At 34.7% G+C, this 18,663-nt stretch overlaps 1 protein-coding gene across 2 annotated transcripts in view; it reads left to right on the top strand.

Moving 5' to 3' along the window:
* The window catches only part of LOC136036888 (glypican-6-like), a 136,638-nt gene extending 119,906 nt beyond the window's left edge, over positions 1–16,732 (top strand). For both annotated transcript variants that reach the window (XM_065719247.1, XM_065719249.1), the window contains exons 8-10: positions 4,788–5,122; positions 11,680–11,840; positions 15,274–16,732. In XM_065719247.1, the coding sequence (XP_065575319.1) occupies positions 4,788–5,122; positions 11,680–11,840; positions 15,274–15,581 (804 nt within the window). In that variant the 3' untranslated portion in view covers positions 15,582–16,732. The remainder of the gene's footprint in view (positions 1–4,787; positions 5,123–11,679; positions 11,841–15,273) is intronic.
* Positions 16,733–18,663: the final 1,931 nt, after the last annotated feature.

Below are 18,663 nucleotides of genomic sequence, written 5' to 3'. Positions count from 1 at the left end.
TTAACATAGAAATTTGTAATTATATATTAAAATTAATATGGTCATGTAAACATCGTAATGTTACTGTTTCACAATTTTACTAAAGGTCATCAAAAACCTTAGAGTTTTTTGAAGAAGACAGATATGTTGTTTATTTTCTGCAAAAAAAATTAATTAAACAAGCAATATCGCCTTTAACAGCCATCTGTAACACACACACACACAAAAAAAAAGACTTGCTACTGTTTTGAGTGAATCGCCATGAATTCACCAGAATTTTTTTTTTTACATCAAATGACCTTATTGTCTAGATCACTTCGAGGTTTCACAACTCCATAATTCAAAAATTCTTAATTACAAAATAAATTTTTCACCTTTACCTTTATATTAGTTCATGTTAATATAGATATTAAAAAAAGCAAAAAGTGACTTGTATGAAAAAAGTAGGAACATTTTAAACTCTTCGAGGAGGAGGGGTACACATGCTACAGTTTCCCTTTCATCGGGTGATAATATACCCTGCTGATTGAACTTTGTATTATGGCCTAATCAGCTGCCTGCCTAGTATACTGGAGGCCTTGGGTATGGATCCCACAAATGGCAAATTTCTCGTAACGTATTCCCATCGTTGCTGCGTTTTGAACTCAATTAAAATGGAGGCTCAGAAATTTAGTGGTTTCTCAGCCGTCACCAACTAAGAAAGCAATTATTGGACAATATATAGACCAGTAGCCCGGTACATATGCCCAAATTTGCTTATGGTGAGGGGGGGATTGACAACTTTGAAATAAATACCGAAAAAGGCGACTCATGTTGAAACGATTATATCCTTTAGTTTCTTAAATTTTGTAATTGAATTTGCTCGTTATTTGTCCCTTTTTCAAAACAACCCTCAGCCCTGGTTTTGTGGCTTACATATTTTCGTGGATTTCTTTCAAGAAAAAAAAAAATCTTGCGGTAATCCAAATAGGTTATACGATATTTTTGTCAAACAGAGATTCATAGCCAAAATTTGTAAACGTAACACAATTGCTGGTACAAAAAGAGGCCTGATAAGAAAGTCAATAAAATGGAACCACTTTTAAATTTTTCAACTCTTAAAATGTATGCCTTGTAACATGAAACACGTGTTCCGACACTGGTGGGACACTTCTACCCTGCCATATCTTTTGGGGCCAGACGGGGTACAATCCGTGCAACCGTGGTGCACGCCACCTGGTCACACGATCTTTTAAAATATGCAGCTCCACTTTAATAAGACATAAAGTATATAATTAAAACTGAGACTATTCTGTCCGATGTCTTCAAAGTAAAATGTTGATCAACAATTTTGGTGTAATATTTTTCTCTTGGTTATAGAACATAAACAATACCTCAGCAGAAAGACATGCCATTAAATTCAGCTGTAAACAACACAACATTCGTAGCATGGGAACAATTAGGGAAAATGTTTATAGAGCACTAATTACATTCCAGTCTTACATATCTTACGCCTTGAATCAATGTTTCTTGGAGGGGAATGTACAAAAACTAGCCAGAGATAATCACTACAGTCTCTGAGTCATTAAGTGACAGGGGAGACAGGCGAATCATATAAAAGTAAAAATGATTATTTCATTGGCATAATAGCTTGTTATAATATTTCTATTATTGATAGTGTTTTATCTGGATGAAATAGCTGAGGGATGTACCATGCATTGTAAAATAATTAGGACGGAGATGCATGCCAGGTGACGAGAGCGGGCGAGCCTTAGAAAACAACTTGAATAGAAAGTCTAACTGTTCATTAGGATGAAATAATTTCCATCAGAAAACCCAATTTTTTACATTATTTGGTAGAGTTCCAAATCTTAGCCAGAGGTAGTACCTCCTTGGAGTCATTCATTGATGTGGAAGGGACAGGGGGAGAGAAGCCTAATGAAAGTAAAAGGACTAATTAGTTCTCTTGCCTCAAATATTATGGTTTTTCTATTAATGGTAGTGATTTATCGGGATGAAATAACTCCGATTAGAAAGTCTGACTTCCTGTTTTTCAGTGGGAAAGGTCCAGATCAAAGAGGTAGCAACGAAATCTTAGAGCTGAAGAAAGAAAACAATAAAAAAGACGAAATGCGCGGTGAAAATCTGTGTATTATTTGATGAATCGTCAGAATATTTTGATGTGAGGGGGAGGGGCATGGGTCCAGAGTCTCCCTCCTCCCTGATTTATGGATTTTTTAAACAGTATTACGAAATCGCTGTAGGTGCAAATTGTTAATGTTTAATAGTTAACAATGGTTAAAATTTGGGCTCACAAATTAGTTACTCAAAAAACATTAGGTTAAAACACAGATTTCGCCAAAGCCTATGCACTTGGATCAAAATTGTCTTTAATGATACATTTGTGCAAAGGCTTGTATTTTGCGTGTGTTATGTACACTTTCCCACACCAAGAGACTCTTCGTTGAAAAATTCGTTGGGACATCACATGGTGCACGCTACGTTTGGCCCAAGTGTGCCAGTGACACTCCGAGATGTACGCAAGGGTGTGGGTGAATGGACACCCTTTATACACCATCCCCTGCTGGACTAATTTTTATGGGATAAGAACAATTGATAAAAATTATGCGTTATTGTTAAAAGTACGTTTAGTTAGTAGGGGGGGGAGGGACTACAAGGGCGCCGGCAGAAAATTTTCCAGGGGATATGAGGCCGAAATAGCAGTGGAGGCTGGGTGACAGGGAATATATTTCAGGATATTTTTTCGTAAGAATAAGTTTATTTTTAAACACTTTATTGAAAATAACTCTCAAATTAAAAAGAGCAATTAAATTGCATACAAAATGGAACAAAATACAGTAAATACTAAAAAGGATTCCTTGCAAAGTGATCAATTTATTTAAACAATAATATATTAAATTACTAGCCTATGCATTTAATCTTAAGAGAAAATCAAACTCAAAACAAAATTACAGATTTTTTTGCTATCTCCCGGTAAATATTTTTTTTTGTTACTCCAACCAAATCATATAGAAAAAATGTTTGCGAAAAACTGGAAAGGGGTCACTCAGTGACAAATTAGAACTTATATTTTCTTTATTAAGGTCAAAATCTATTGGCAGGCAGCCAACAATAGGGCAACACACATTTTTTCCATTAGTTTTCCCTATTCTGCTCTCTTTCCTTTGGTTTCCTTATAATTACTTTATAGACCCAAATTTCCAGGGGAGGCCATGCCCCCCTACCCCCGCCGGTGCCCATGGTTGACTAGGGACTCAGTCCAAAAGAAATTTTACAATTTGTACTATTTTCTTCAACCTGCATCTAATTCTTATCCAGTTGATCGGAGTCTGCCGTTTTCACCTGTATATTCCCCACTGTTGATTTTTGGCTAAGTCGTTTTACTGACGAGAGTTGATTTAAGCTTTAATGCTCGTTTTTGTTTGTGTGTATTGGCACTTGTGTATGTCCCCGGTAGAAATTTCCTTTCAGTTTTCAATTTCTATTTGGACTTCTCCAGGAGCGCCAATTTAGGTAGGGGGCAGGGGCAATTGCTCCCCTTAGATTTAAAAAATAGCTTTTTAGTGCTTTCATAGAAAATAGAAAAACAAATTTGTCCCTTCCTTTCCCAAAGGTAAAGTTCGCAAGTAGAAACTAAAGTTTTGTCGTGTTCTCATGGCCTTAATAGTTAGAATTAGGGTTCGACCCCATTCATTATAGCCGATTTCTGGCTGAATTTCCTTTCACTGGTCTGAGTTTTGTTTATGTGCATTGACACGTGTGTATGTCCCCGGTATGAGTTTTCTTTTCGTTTATTTTTTTATTTTTCATACTCCTCCTCTGGTGCCAGTTTGGGTGGAATGAGGGTAGTAAGGGGCAATTGGCCCTACAAATTTTGGGAAAGACCTTTTTCATGGTAATTTCATTAAAAAAAAAAACAAAAAAAAACGTCCCACCTAGATTTTGAATAATACCGTTCTTTGTAGGTTCATAAAAAAACTTCCCCCCTTACAATATCGTGAATTGGCGCCACCATACTCCTTGTTTCATTTTGTTTCTGTAGAAGTTTTAAACAAATTGTTATTATTATTTGGCTAAAATGTCCCCTGCAGAACCATTCCAATTGAGAACTAAATTCACTTTTTAGAAATGAGTGGATATAGCACACCAAAACACCATGGATTCCTTTATGAATCAACAATATGCCACTGTAAGCTCCAGTAAATAGAAAAGTATTATTTAGGCTAAGCTAATCCTCTTATTTGAGGGGAGGAGGGTGTTTGCCTAGAGTCTACCAACGATCAATATCTAATTCCAGAGATATTATTGCTTCAAACCAAAGGGGTTACTTTAGGGGATATCGCCTAGTAGTGACTCCTTTGTCAGGGAATACGATGAAACACATTGAAATATAGATGAAATGTAAACGTCATTAATAAAATGTATTATACACTATAGATAATAACAATGTAAGGTTTTGTGCCTAAAATAAAGTAAACCAATAAAAACAAAATTAAGAAAAGAATAAACTAAGGTAGATGAAATATTAGGGATTACATATTATAGTCCACTAATAAACTATTAAATAAAACGATGAAATATCATAAAAGTTTAAAAAATAACACACATTTATGAAATACTAATTCACTTACTTATCCTTATATATATATATATATATATATATATATATATATATATATATATATATATATATATATATATATATATATATATATATATATATATATATATATATATATATATATATATATATCAGTATTTAAAGATAAGCAGTCTAATTTCAATAATAAACAATTATTTATTTGCAGATATTTAAAGGATGTGGGCAGCTCCGTCTTAGCAAGCGGGAAGCTCCAAATTTTCCAGACTCTTTCCAACGTGAAGACTCCAATTCTGCTAGAAACCCACATAGTATTCGAAGTGGAGGTGGAAAGCAAGGTGGAAAGTGGAGCGGAAAAAGGAAATCTTTAAAAGATGAAGATGAAATGTCAGAATTGGAACGCATGGTCCGAGAAATAAGATCAAAGGTCAGATCAAGTCGTGAAGTTTGGTCCGCCCTACCTGGGGCTATGTGTAAGAATGAAAAAGTTGGAGGGGTTACATCATCTGAAGAAAAGTGCTGGAATGGTACCACTGAAACGAAGTAAGCCCAAATTCTCTTGAAATCTCAGTTATGCTATTTTTTTATCTTAGTTTCCCCATCAAAAAACTTGAGTAGCGCTAATATGCTCTGTAGTGTTAATGATTAGTGTAAAATGATCGGCAAGAGATCTTAATTGGAGAAAGTGCCGAGGCCTTGTGAAACCTTGGCTTTGAGACTTGGTCAAGTGTAAACCTGTTCAGCTACATAAATCTTCAGAAAATGAGAAAACATGACAATTTAATTCTGTAAAAAAAATCTCCATGTGCAGTTATGTGTTTCTTAGTTCCTTTTTACTGCTACTACTACTGACAACTCACCGCAGCACCAAGCCACCTGAGGCCAACATCCAGACAGCAAATCTTTCTTTACGAACTACTTACACCCCAACTGCGGACAAACTGCTTTCCGTTTAGCCTTTTTTGCCAGTTTTAAACTATGAAAATATCATCCTGAGTTTTGGCTATTCAACTTTTAGCACCTTCACTGCTCCCACTGTCTTTACTAATAATACTAATAAGGTGAGTGAAGTTGTTCACCTGATCAATATTTTCGTTACCCAACGTCACCTTTTTATCTTCACTTACTCCTAGCCTTAGCGACATAGTCTTCTTAACATTAATTTTATATAGAGTTTCTTGAAATAAACTTGGACTTTAACAAGGTCCAAGGACCTTAGACCTTCGTTCCTCCAGAGACACATGGCATAAGTGACGAGCCTTCACTCGTCTCGTAAGTGTGCAGCTGCGGAGATATCTCCCACTTGGAGACGCTTGTGTTAGTGGCACGTCCATCTCATTCAAATGCTCTTTGAAATATATTTTTTGGCCTTCTGATTGCCCCTCTTATCTTTGGTCCTTTGGACATCTGATTGCCTCTTCAGAAACATGTTGGGTAATCTGAATGCTGACGTCCCAATCACATGGTCTAGGTACCGCCATTTTGTTGTCTGATTAAATCAGTTATGTCTGTCTGATTTTTGAAGAGGCAAATTTCGATATTGGTTATTTTATTTGTCCAGTCAATGTTTAAAATCCTTCGTGGGCTGCTGCTTTCATACGCTGTGAGACGTTTTTCCTGCTCAGATTTAAGCAGATTAAGTTACAGGCACTCAATTACAAACGTTAGGATCGAAAAGGCGTTGCTACAAACATATTTTAAGTTGGAGTGAGTATTTAGTGGAACTCCATTTTTTGTTTAAGTTGCGTTTACACGAAGTCCAAGCTGCTCAGCTCTAACTGCTAGTCTATTCAAAAGCTCTTGCAGCTTATTTCTGTCCCTATCTGACAGACCACTATCATCTCCAAAGTTTGAACCCTGCAACGGACTGCCCGTAATTTTCATCATGTATCCATCCATTGGTTTAAATATATAGTTGAATATGAGAATGAATTAGAATGGAGACAGTCAGCGTCCTTATTTGACTCCTATCATGACTGTGGAATATCTTGTTTTGCCTTAGAACGTTCTGACGCAGCACTCCTTTTACAATTATAAGGTGGACAAATATGCAAAAAGCTAAAATCATATAGCCCTGAACAACTTAATCAGGTGTAGCTCCAATTTGAAGTTGTAGTATGAGAATTAACAGATTGTTAAACGTCTGAGGTTGTACGGACGAAAAATGATGTCAATATTAGCTTGTTGATCTGCATGGTTTGATGTGACAACCCTGACAAAAATGAGGTACTGTTACATGTTATTGCTGCTTACATAGATTTCACACTCCCTGGAAAATAAATGGGTCGAAGTGTTCCTCAATTACATTAGCTATCTAACAAAACTCACCCGCCCGTGCAACTTCGAGCAGTTACATTGGATAACACTCCGTCTGCGCTTCGATTGAATTTTCTAACGCTCCTTCCGCGCAATATCATTAGATATCGTCAACCTTTTAGGAAGGCAAAACATATGATCGGATAGCTTTTGAGGTTCGCAATAATTTTGAAGTGAGAAATTTGATAAAACCTCTAATAGGCAATTTATGCCCTTAACCCTGGGTCTTCAGCGCAGTTTTGAAAAATTACTGATATAAAGGAATTTTTAAACAACCAAGCGAGAAATCTTAGAAAATCGTGGTTTTCAGGTATGAAAACACCTCAGATGAGATCTGACGGTAGGGTGATCTTATTTTGATTTCCTTTGTACCTTTACGAAAGAAAAATCCACCAAACTTTTAAGTTATTCACTGTAATTTTAAAAACTTGACCCAAAACAATCCACAAAAGAGATTGTGAAGGAAGACTTTAAAATTAAGATTTAAGCACCGGAATTATGATATTAGGTTTCTGGAAATAGACAAGTTGTTGAAGAACATTGCGCCAAGTTTGCTTATTCCTGATATTTCATTTTATTCCTAAGCTTATTCCTGATATTTTAAGCAAGGCTGTGATTGAAAAGAAAATTCTTATTTTCTCTCATATGGAGGGAGCCTCGTCTCTTGTTCCTTCCTCTTTTTGTCTCCTTTGGATTTTCTGAAACAAAACATAGTTTTTGTGAAAAGCTAGAAATCTTTTTCTCTAATCTACTTTTAAAACTTTGTTTTTACTATTCAATTTTATTTGTTACTGTTTTTACTGTTCACTGTTTTTCTTTATTCAACTTAAAAAATACAAAAACAATATTATGCCCCAACAGAGAGCAAAGCTCGTAGGGCTGGGACAGTACAAAGACATAGAAAAAACATCAACATCTCATCATACTAATAATTCCAAAAATTAACACGGCAAAAAACAAAACAAAAAAGAAACCCAAAAGAGAAGTAACAAAGATAAGTAAATAACTAAATATCGGGCAGGAGGGGCATGGGAGGTCATCCCGAACACAGGGACACAAAAACAAAACACATAAAGAAGAAGATCAAATAATTTAATATCCCATCATCAATGGTGAATAAACAAACATTGGCGAATAATCTTTAATAATTGCTTTTTATTTTTAGCCGAGATTTTTTAGATGGATCAAATAGAATTTTGTCATTCACCTTATAATTGTTTGTAATGAAGGGTATTCGGTACCTATTCGAAAACCTTGAGCTTTCAGAACTTACAAAAGGAATTCGGTACATCCCAGACCGCCGACAATCCGAATGAGGAAGTGAAATTAACAGAGATTTATCATAGAAATAATTATTAGAATTTTGGATTTGAAAATGCCATATGAAAATATTTAATACTCGTATACGTTTTAGATCTAACAAATTTAAGAAAAAGAAAAACGTTTTATTTTCAGATACATTTTCCAGTTTTGAAGATCGATGTAACAAATTCCAAGTATTCTTTTTGCCCTATTTTGAAGTACCTGTAAGGGTTTTATATGCTTCCAAAAGGTATTCAGATAAATAATTGAGCAGTAATTCAAATAAAAAGCAATTAGAGAGGGATAAATAATTTTTAATATAGAAAATGGAAAAATATTCTTCACACGCTACATCGACCCAATAATTTGAGCAAGTTTTAATCTTAAATACTCAACACGAGTACGAAATGACGAAAGGGGATCAAGAAAAACTCCTAAATAACTATAACGATGATTAGACTCTCCAAATGTTTTGATCACCAACCTGAAGCTCCTGACAAGAAATCTCTCGAGTGGCACGTTTTGAACGACCAAAACCATAAATTTAGTTTATGTAAAATTCGGTACTATGTTCTTGGAAACAAACCATTTATTAACCGAGATAACACTTATAATCAAATTTTTGATCAATGTCGATGAATCCCTAGCTTTAACTGGTATAGCTGTGTCATCTGCAAATAGAATTGTAAGGCAAATATTCTCCTGCAAACCTCGTTAAAGACCATTATCATAACTCAAAAATAAAAGTGGACCTAATACTGAGCCTTGGGGGACACCAATATCATTAAGACTTTTTAGGTTAGTCATTTTTTCACCGACATCTACTGTGATTTTACATCCGCACAGGTATGATTTAATAATTTGTAATCCTTTCCCTCTTATGCCGGAATTTATCATTTTATCAAGAAGAATTCCATGGTTTAAAGTGTCAAATGCTTTTTTTACATCATAGAAAACAGTAGCAACATGGAAATCATCATCTAAACAATCATTTATTTCTAATAAAAGAGCTGCAACTGCGTGTCCTGTCTATCGGTTTGCTCACTGAAACATCAATTGGAAAACTATGATGTTCTTGTCCTCGGACATTCGAAAAGTCGTCCAACTAATTGAATATTTCGTAAGTGAGCCGTCAGGTCTTTTCACAAACAAGTATCGTTGATTGATATCCATGCCTCATATCTAGGAATTTTCCGCAATTTATTCCGTTTCACTTAAAGCAGCTTATGTATTTTGCGATCTTCGGCTGGAACATCATCACTAATAAACAAGTTGCTATTGTTTCCATGAAATGTCTTATCCATAAGCTTGCTGGTATTTTTTATAATAGAAACTCGTACAATAGAAAATATATATTATTTCATCGGTAATTTCTAATCGGTACAAGTTTCTGATTGCAATATGAAGCAGGATGTATCGTTTTCAATTTTTCCAATTTTCAATACACTATTAACCACCTTATTTTTAAGTAGCGAAGTTCTAGATTATCGACTTTATAGTAATAGTTCCTAATTGATTATAGATATTGCCTAATTTATTACCATTTTCTTTTACGACTTCGAGAATCTGCTTAAAGTCTGCTAAATATCATTGATATTTCTGGTTTCGAGCTAGAGCTATCGTCTGAGGTATCTAATGAAATGTTCATACCTTCTTGTTTCGGATTTTTCCTTTTACGTCCCATTGTACAATAATAGTGTACTAATATCCAAATTAAATAAAAAAAAAGTTTTTTAAATGAAAGTAAGGAGCGACATTAAAACTTAAAACGAACAGAAATTACTCCGTATATGACAGGGGCTTTTCCTTCTCAACGTCCCGCTCTTTACGCTAAAGTTTTTTACTGTTTTAAAATGTAGAGTTAAGAGAAAAAGTCAAACTTTAGCGTAAAGAGCGGGGCGTTGAGAAAGAAAAGCCCCTTTCATATACGGAGTAATTTCTGTTCGTTTTAAGTTTTAATGTCGCTCCTTACTTTCATTTAAAAAACTTGTTTTTTTATTTAATTTCTGAACGTTTTTGAATCAATGCATGTTTTGATTTTGGCTCTCCGCAGAGGAATAATTAAAACGAAATTTGTATGTTTATTTTTTTTGGCTAAATGGCTTTCTCATAATTTTGATCGAATGATTTTGAGAAAAAAAGAGCGGGAGAGGAAGCCTAGTTGCCCTCCGATTTTCGGTTAATTAAAAAGGCAACTAGAACTTTTATTTTTTTACGAATCTTTTTATAAGTAAAAGATATACGTAACTTATAAATTAGCTTACGTAAAGAATTTTTGTATTCTCATGTTTTTATTACATATATGAGGGGGTTCGCCCCCTCGTCAGTACCTCGCTCTTTACACTAAAGCTTAAATTGTGTCCCAATTCATTAAGAATGGTACCAAAATTCCATTTTTTAGAGTTTTGGTTACTATTGAGCCAGGTCGCTCCTTACTACAGTTCGTTACCACGAACTGTTTGATATCAAATTGTATTACTAAATATCCACAAGTTCTTTAAATAATGTTTTCACAAAAATCCACACAGAGGTCTTAAATGCTTCTTACTCTGACGAGAGCATTGAATGAACTGATAATATTTTCATCTTTGAAAAATCTAGCTTCAATTTACTATCGTCAGAGGTCGATAACAAAAATTGATATAGGAAAATGTTGGAATATTCCAAAGTCTTAGTATTTGATATATTAGTATTTTAACCCCCCCCCCCTCTTCACAGGAAAGTTCCTCTCATCTTTTTTTCTCTCGACGATTTTCATTTTTTCATTGAAAAATTAAGCTTCAATTATTATTATTATTTTTTATACAGTGGGCCATTCCAAATAATCGACAATGGTTTATCTACGAAAAATTTTGTGGTACTTTTCTCAGAGGCTGATAACAAAAATTGATATAGGAAAATGTTGAAATATCTTAAAATACCTTAGTGTTTTTCAACACTTTTTTTTTTGACACTTGGGTAACTTTATTGTAACATAACAGCCTATCTAAGGTAAAATTCTATGCAGAGCTTACGTATATGTTACGTAGTGCAGAGAACTTTGCACTACCTACGTTTTGGACATTTCGCTTATGTAAAATTACGTAGTAAAATTGTAAAATTATCGTAAAATTACGTAAAAGTAATTACGTTATGTTAACGCAAAAGTTCTACGGCATAATGTGAAAAACGCGGTTGTGCGATGTATTCACGTAGCTGCAGGGTATGTGCCACGACAATTTGTTTGTGTATTTGAAAGCTACTTTTGTTTTAGGGTCGAGGTTGTTTGTCGACAAACACGAGGTTGTTTGTTGTTTGTCGGTTGTTAGTGTCGAGGTTGTTGGTCGAGGTTGTGGTCAATTTGTTTGTGTATTTGAAAGCTACTTCTGTTGTAGGGTCGAGGTTGTTTGTCGACAAACACGAGGTTGTTTGTTGTTTGTCGGTTGTTAGGGTCGAGGTTGTGGTCAATTTGTTTGTTTATTTGAAAGCTACTTCTGTTTTAGGGTCGGGGCAAGCCCTTCTGCATCAATGGTAGCGAGCCTTCTATCTTTAGATGATGCAGTTGCAAGAAGTTTGGTTAATGAACAGATTGTTGCTCTACGACAAATTACGCACAAACTTGAAAATGCACACAATGGCGTTGATGTTAGCTGGGAAGCTGATGGTAAGTTCCTTTTGTTTCCTTTGCTTGTATAGAAATTAAATTAATTCCTTCATTTGTGGCTGGAAAATTCCAAAATCTGTGTGGCTAAAATAGCTTTTCTATTATATGCACACATTGCTGTTAGCTGGGAAGCTGATGGTAAGCTCCTTTTGTTTCCTCTGCTTGTATGGAAATTAACTCAATTCGTTTATTAACAAAAAAAAAATTTTAAAAAAATCACACACTGTAAACTAACTACACCCTAAGAGAGCACTGCCCGTAACGGGTGACAGTATTCATTCAATCATCAAGAAAAGAAATATAAGGTAAGAAAAGAAAAGAAAGAAGAAGAAGGGAAGAGAAAAGAAAACAAACATAAAATAATGAAACAAAACATAGAGAACTATCGGTAGAAGAAATTAGGATCTAATTCAATATTTTCCAATAAGAAGCTTTTAATCTTACTCTTGAACTCTGGTAGGCTATTAGCATTTATCAAAGTATTTGGCAAATAATTCCATATTTTCGGTCTGGTAAACTTGACTGATAAACCAGATGACGTGAGACGTCTCGTTTCTGTAATTAGTTGCGATGCATGTCGAGTATCGTGTTGGTGAATTTCATCATAACTAAATTCCTTCTTTTTTTGCTGGAAAATTCCAAAATCCATGTGGCTAAATAGCTTTTCTATTAAATGCACACGATGGTGTTAGCTGGTAAGCTGATGGTAAGCTCCTTTTGTTTCCTTTGCTTGTATGGAGATTAACTAAATTCCTTCATTTGTGGATGGAAAATTGCAAAACTTATGTGGCTATAATAGCTTTTCTATTAAAGGAGCTAGACAACATATCTGAATAATGCAATTTCCTTAGCCACACGTTTCATTAAATATACACCGTCACAAGAAGTCCCAGTCACAAGTAGTCTTGTCAACAATATAAACTTTAATTCAGTGCTCCCACCTATGACTGAGAATTTATCATCTTTTGTCAGACATGACGTATCTTTAGACTTTTCGTGACTCATCTTCAAAATTAAAGGTGTTCGTCGATACTTTGATATTGAAGGAGTAAGACAATACATCTGACAGATTAAGCATCTTTACCCAGACCTATTGTCAACAGTGTGTCATCAATTATCAACAGTAGCTAACAATTCGTCATTTTTTGTCACATATGACTCATCTTTAGACTTTATAGAGTTTAACTTGTGAGAAAGAGTTTACTTGTGACGTCAAATCGTCAATTTTACCATAGCCAATCACATTGGTCCGAATACCTGTATCTCAGAAATGGAAGAAAATAGTCTGGCCTTATTTGCCTGACGTTGCTAGGTCAAATTCTGATCCATTAAAATGAAGACAAGATCGGATCGGATTGATTGGAAAAAAGAAAAGTTCTAGTGTCACAGTGTTTTTGTAAGTAAAATCTGTTTATCAGTGTGTTATTACTTGCCAAATGTTTGCTTACCAAATTATTACTTAGTTTTATTGCTTTCAAAACTTACCAAATTTGGTCATCAATAATTTTTTTTTCAATCTCAGCGAAAGAAGACAAAAGCGAAATTCCTATAATTATTATATAGCAAAACCTCTATAATAACAAGGGCTAAACGGAAAGCAGGTAATCCGTGGTTGGGATGGGAGTCTGTCGTAAAAAAGATTTAAAGCAAACGGGAACTTCCTGGGAGGGTGTAAGGACGGAGGCTTTGAATAGATTGCGATAAAGGTGAAGCATGCATAGCTGCTTTAGTCTCAGGTGGCTTGGTTCTAAGGTGAGTTGTTGTTAGAAGTAGTTGTATAATTATTAGTAAAATGTTTTTTTTTACTTCTATTCAACGGTTGCAGCTTTTATGCTTTCTTTAGTAGCCTTTTCTTTTGGAAGCTTTCTTGTATGGAACTAATAACAGTTTTCTTTACGATATCAGAGAAAACCACCAAACAAAATTTAGTTTTCTAATTTGTAACGGGGTTTTCTGCATATTTCTGAAGAATGAATTGTTTTTCCAATTAAGGGAAGGGACACCAGATAAAGAGTTATAAGGATAATTCCTAAATGTATGTGTTACTAGAAAGGCATTAGATAGCTTTTATTGAAACCGATTGAAGTGTTCAATATAACATTCATTTATGATATTTTATATAATAGAAAGTATGAAACAAAGTTCCAAAGAAATCGAGACATTTTCCCTACTTTATTATTGTCGGATCGAAAGATAAACGAACAACTAATCTTTTTATATTTCTATGATTTGATTAAATTTGGCCCTGGATAATTCTTGAAAAAAAAAAAAAAAAAAAAAAAAAAAACAACTGTAAAACTTCTATTTTGTCTGGACAATTCTTAAGACAAGGTGTCCGTCAACTTACATAGTACCATTTTTCGGTGAATAGAGTATTGAAATTGAACTGCAATCCTGAATCAGCCTGAATCAGCAAAAATAAGCTAAAAACATACAGCACCAAACATCTTAAGAAGGTTTAACTTTTCTTTGTAGCTTTTGTACAGGGGCGTAGTTTGCCATGGGTTACGGGGGTAACTGGAGTCTAGAACTTGAGTTATAAACTGCAAGTTCGTTTTTGTGTTAGGAGGGAGGAGAAGTGACGCGCTATTTCAGACATTTAAGCTTTTGGAAATTTTAGTATTTTTATACCTGTAAATGTTTAATTACTGTAAACATTTGTATCAATTTTGCAACTGTCTGCTCACTCTTACCAGTAGACCAGTACACCTCTCGCTTTCCAGTTTAGACTTGGAAATTACTCATTTCTGGGAGCTGACCACTTTTATAAGAATTATTAAACTTTTAAAATTTTACGAAATTACGATTCGCCGTTTTGAAGTTTTTTTTTTATTATTATTATTATTTGGATCCAATGCAATGAAATAACGTATAGCAAATAATGCGTTACTAGACATAATGTTTTGAGATTATAGAAATTTAAAAATGTTTATAACTTTTCAATTACATGCCAAGGGTTGCCAACAGAAATTAGAAGGAGGGGCAAGTTTGTTTTAATGAAGACAAAATGAGGTATTTTGATGTCTTGGGGGGACAATGTTGCTCCTTTTTCAGTGAAAATACTCCAAAAAAGATATTTTTATAATTGGAGAAAGGAGATTTATTGGCATCTTTATCTTCCTCCCAAATTCGTGCCCCTGTACTTATCAGGCCCAAAAGATGGATACTGTGTTTATTTTTTAGCTCTTGTTTCTCTATTGAATGGTATAAAAACTGAAAGAAAAAATGACCTCCAAAAATAAAAGGATAGATTAAGTAAAAAAAAAAAAAAAAACTTAAATTACTTCACGGCAATAGAAAATGAATTCAATTAATTAATTATTATTAATTAAACCAATTGGCTAAATTTATTGCGAATGAAAATAAAAAGAGTCAATTAAAGATTAAAAAAGGTCCCAGTAGCTTTATTTTATTTTTCTAACCTTTTTTGCAGACATGGAATCAAGTGGCAGCGGATCGGGTAGTGGTTTTAGTCCAGACGATGACGAAGATGATGAAACTCTCTATGACAGAGATTCTGAAAGACGGAATTACCCAACTGAAGTCGAACCAGAGCAAACTGAGACAGAACCAGAAGAAGACATATCATTTGTCACACAACCGCCACCCACGCCTCGGTCACATCCTCCCACAACAGCGGGCTCTCCAGCTGCAAACCCAGTGATACGAATGACTCCTGCGAGAGCTATAGCTACTTATTTAACCCCATTCGTGGTTGTTTGGCTAGGGAACTGGTTTTGAATTTAAGCCGTCCATGACTTATTTTAATTGTGTGGCGTTCGTGCTGAAGAGACATCTATAAATGTAAACAGTGACATCTATACGATTGTGAATTGGTAGCTTTGGATTTAAAGCAACTATTGTTAAAGACTGAAAAACTCTGAAATTGATGGCAGCACGCTATTACGGAAAGAATCTCAAAAACGCCATATAATGTTTTGTTGTCTTAACTAGTTAACGAATTATTTTAGTGCATTGCTAATCTTTATGAAGATTTTCTTATACGTATTCGTTAGATCAGGTGTGTCAAGCACTTTTGCCAAAATAGCCATAGTGGTTCATTGGAGGAGGTACTGGGGTTACATTTAGACATCGAAACTATGATTTTTTTTTCTCGACTAGTTAAGACCTTTCTTATCCGGATTGATCGTTAACCCCCTTTAAAAAACCTTGAAAAACGTTGATAATCCCTGGCCATCATAAAATGTCACTTCTGGTCCTTAAATAATCAAAAATGCCTTCTTAAAGTATCATTGAATTCTTACCCATTTAAGAATATTTGCTGTTTTTTTTACTTACATGTCTTTGTTTACAAATGATTTTACTAAATACATCTTATATTTTGGAATCGGAAGGTTTTTTTTTGGAAGATTACAATTTTTTTTTATTTGCATCAGGGTCAAGAACTTTTTAAATACCTTGTATGTAGGGGGAGGGATTGTGCATATAAGTGTTGGAAAGTGAAACTTGTGAAGATATGGCTATCTGGGGTCTTAAATGTACTCTTCTCCGAGATCTCCTCTAACCGTCTTGATCGTGACTATTTGTGCTTATCTTCTCAATGGCGAATCCGGATGGATTTTGTTGGTAAAAAAACCGGCAAGGGTAAATGACTAAATAGAAATCCGTTAGTATTCGAAGTGTATTATAAGTGTTAGACATGCCTGTTGTAGTATTACGAACAAAAAAAGTGATATTGTGTTTTTATGCCTTCAAATTAACTGATCAAGGCAATGTTGTGCTAGTCTTTTTTTCGTGATTAGGAGAACAAAAAATTTAAACTGGATTGACCATCGCATTTTGGGACTTGTGCCTTGTTAAATTGCACAGTTTTTTCATCTTATTTTTTAATCCTTCAAAATTATGTCAAATATAAGTTTGTCAAAATGCTATATTTATTTACTGTTTATATCCTTACTATGTATGAATGGAAGTATGAATTAATATCCTGTCAGTTTTGTTTCGTAGCTAGTATTTGAGGCTAATTTGATACACGGGCGTCAGATTTGAAAATTTCTTTTTTCGAGTTTATTTTTTATTATAGAAATGCGAGGTAGTTTCTTTTTATTGAATGGTGGTTTAACGCAGTTAAAAACAAAATTTGGAAGAAAAGGAAGATATGTCTGCAAACTAACAATAGAATATTGGGAGCTACAGTGATGACAGTAGTCAAATATGGTTCTGAAGATTGAGCGCTCCGAAAAGCGGATGAAGATTTGCTAGATGTTTTCCAGAAAACTTGCCTATGGATTGCTCTGGGAACCCGGCTGACTGAAGGAATTTCAAACAGTAGGCTGTACGAAAAATGTGGTTCAATCCCGTTTTTTAGGGCTATAATGGGAGAAAGGTTGAGAGGGCTAGGGCCCGTTCTGCCGATGAAAGGGGATAAATTGCCGAAGATTTTCCTTTTCGGCCAACCGTCTAGGGCTAAACAGAAAACAGGTCGTCTGCTATTGGAGTGGGAGGATGTTATAAAGAAAGGTTTAAAGGAAATGGGAACTTCCTAGGTGGATGTAAAGATGGAGGCTTTGAATAGACTGGGATGTAGGAGGAGCAAGCGTAGCTGTGTTGGCTTCAGGTGGATTGGTGCTGCCGTGGTTTTTTAATAGTAGAAGTAGTAGTAGTTTTAATTGAATGAAGAAGAATAATGTATGTGTCCTCCTATACTCACAATTTCCGTTAACTACAGTCACTGAACCTATGGAAAGGATGTGGGAATGGCGTACTAAAAGAGGTGCATCCTAGAAAATACTGTGGCGGAATTAGGTTGCTCTAGTTCAAAAGGCAGTTTGTCACACTGCACAGGTTAAGTATACTCCACAGGTACTGCACAAGTAAAGCCACCTACCTAGGGATCTATGGCTTTCGTTTTATTCTGAAGAGACGAAACCTCTGGGCTAAAGGCTGTGATTTTTTTTTTTTTTTTTTTTTTTTTATCACGGCCTAATTTTCTTCTGCTAGTAATAGTTTTAGGATTACTACTTGCGTAGTCAGCTTGAAGTTGACCTGACTATTGAGTAATTTATTTGTATGCTGCTGTAAGATAAACATCATTTAAAAACAACTGTTAAGGGAAAGCAACAAAGCGTCCGATAAATGACGGCTCCAATCGTTGGACTTTCAATCGATTTATCAATCCTTAAAAAAACTCATCATACCTTATTCATTAAAAAAAGGAAAAATTTTTAACTATAATTCGTCATAAAAAAAAATTAAATGGCTATAATTCATAAAAAAAACTTTTTTAATCTATTTAAAAAAAGAATAAATAATTATAAGATTGGTCACTGGCCGCATTTTGTACCTCCAATTTTATGTTTTAAAATCCTTGCACATTTCTGGTTTAAAGATGATGCCATTCACCCATCTTCCTGATAAAAATTTGATGGGGAGCTTCTTGAGGTGCACTGCCAAGGTCTGTACTGTAGATCTCATTCAGAATAAAGATTCCGCAGTGTAGCTATGGGTTTTTTTTTCAGTGCTGTTCAGTCGAAGAAGAAAACATCTGGACAGGAGTTATAGTGCTTTCGTGTTGCCATTCTGAATCGTAGTCTGCTTATTGTAAGATTTTTGCGAGTGAGAAAAGCGAAAAAGTACTTCTTGGAACAAATGATTGGAGTAGATGGTCTGCACCAATCAATAGAGCTTGTTTTTGGACGAAGTGCTTGAATTACTGCAGTCAATATAGGTATAATTGCTCTAACAGAGGAAAAAAAAAAATTCGTCATGCCTCTTGAATGACTTATAAACGTTATTTAGATGACCATCATGAGATGATACGACTCATCGTTAGAGAATCGTAAAAGTGAGGGCATCTACTCAT

This window comes from Artemia franciscana, chromosome 16 (assembly GCF_032884065.1).
Source record: "Artemia franciscana chromosome 16, ASM3288406v1, whole genome shotgun sequence".
In the NCBI taxonomy this organism is placed as follows: domain Eukaryota; kingdom Metazoa; phylum Arthropoda; class Branchiopoda; order Anostraca; family Artemiidae; genus Artemia; species Artemia franciscana.
The sequence above is the reverse complement of the archived record's forward strand: the minus strand, read 5'-3'. Positions and strand labels throughout refer to the sequence as shown.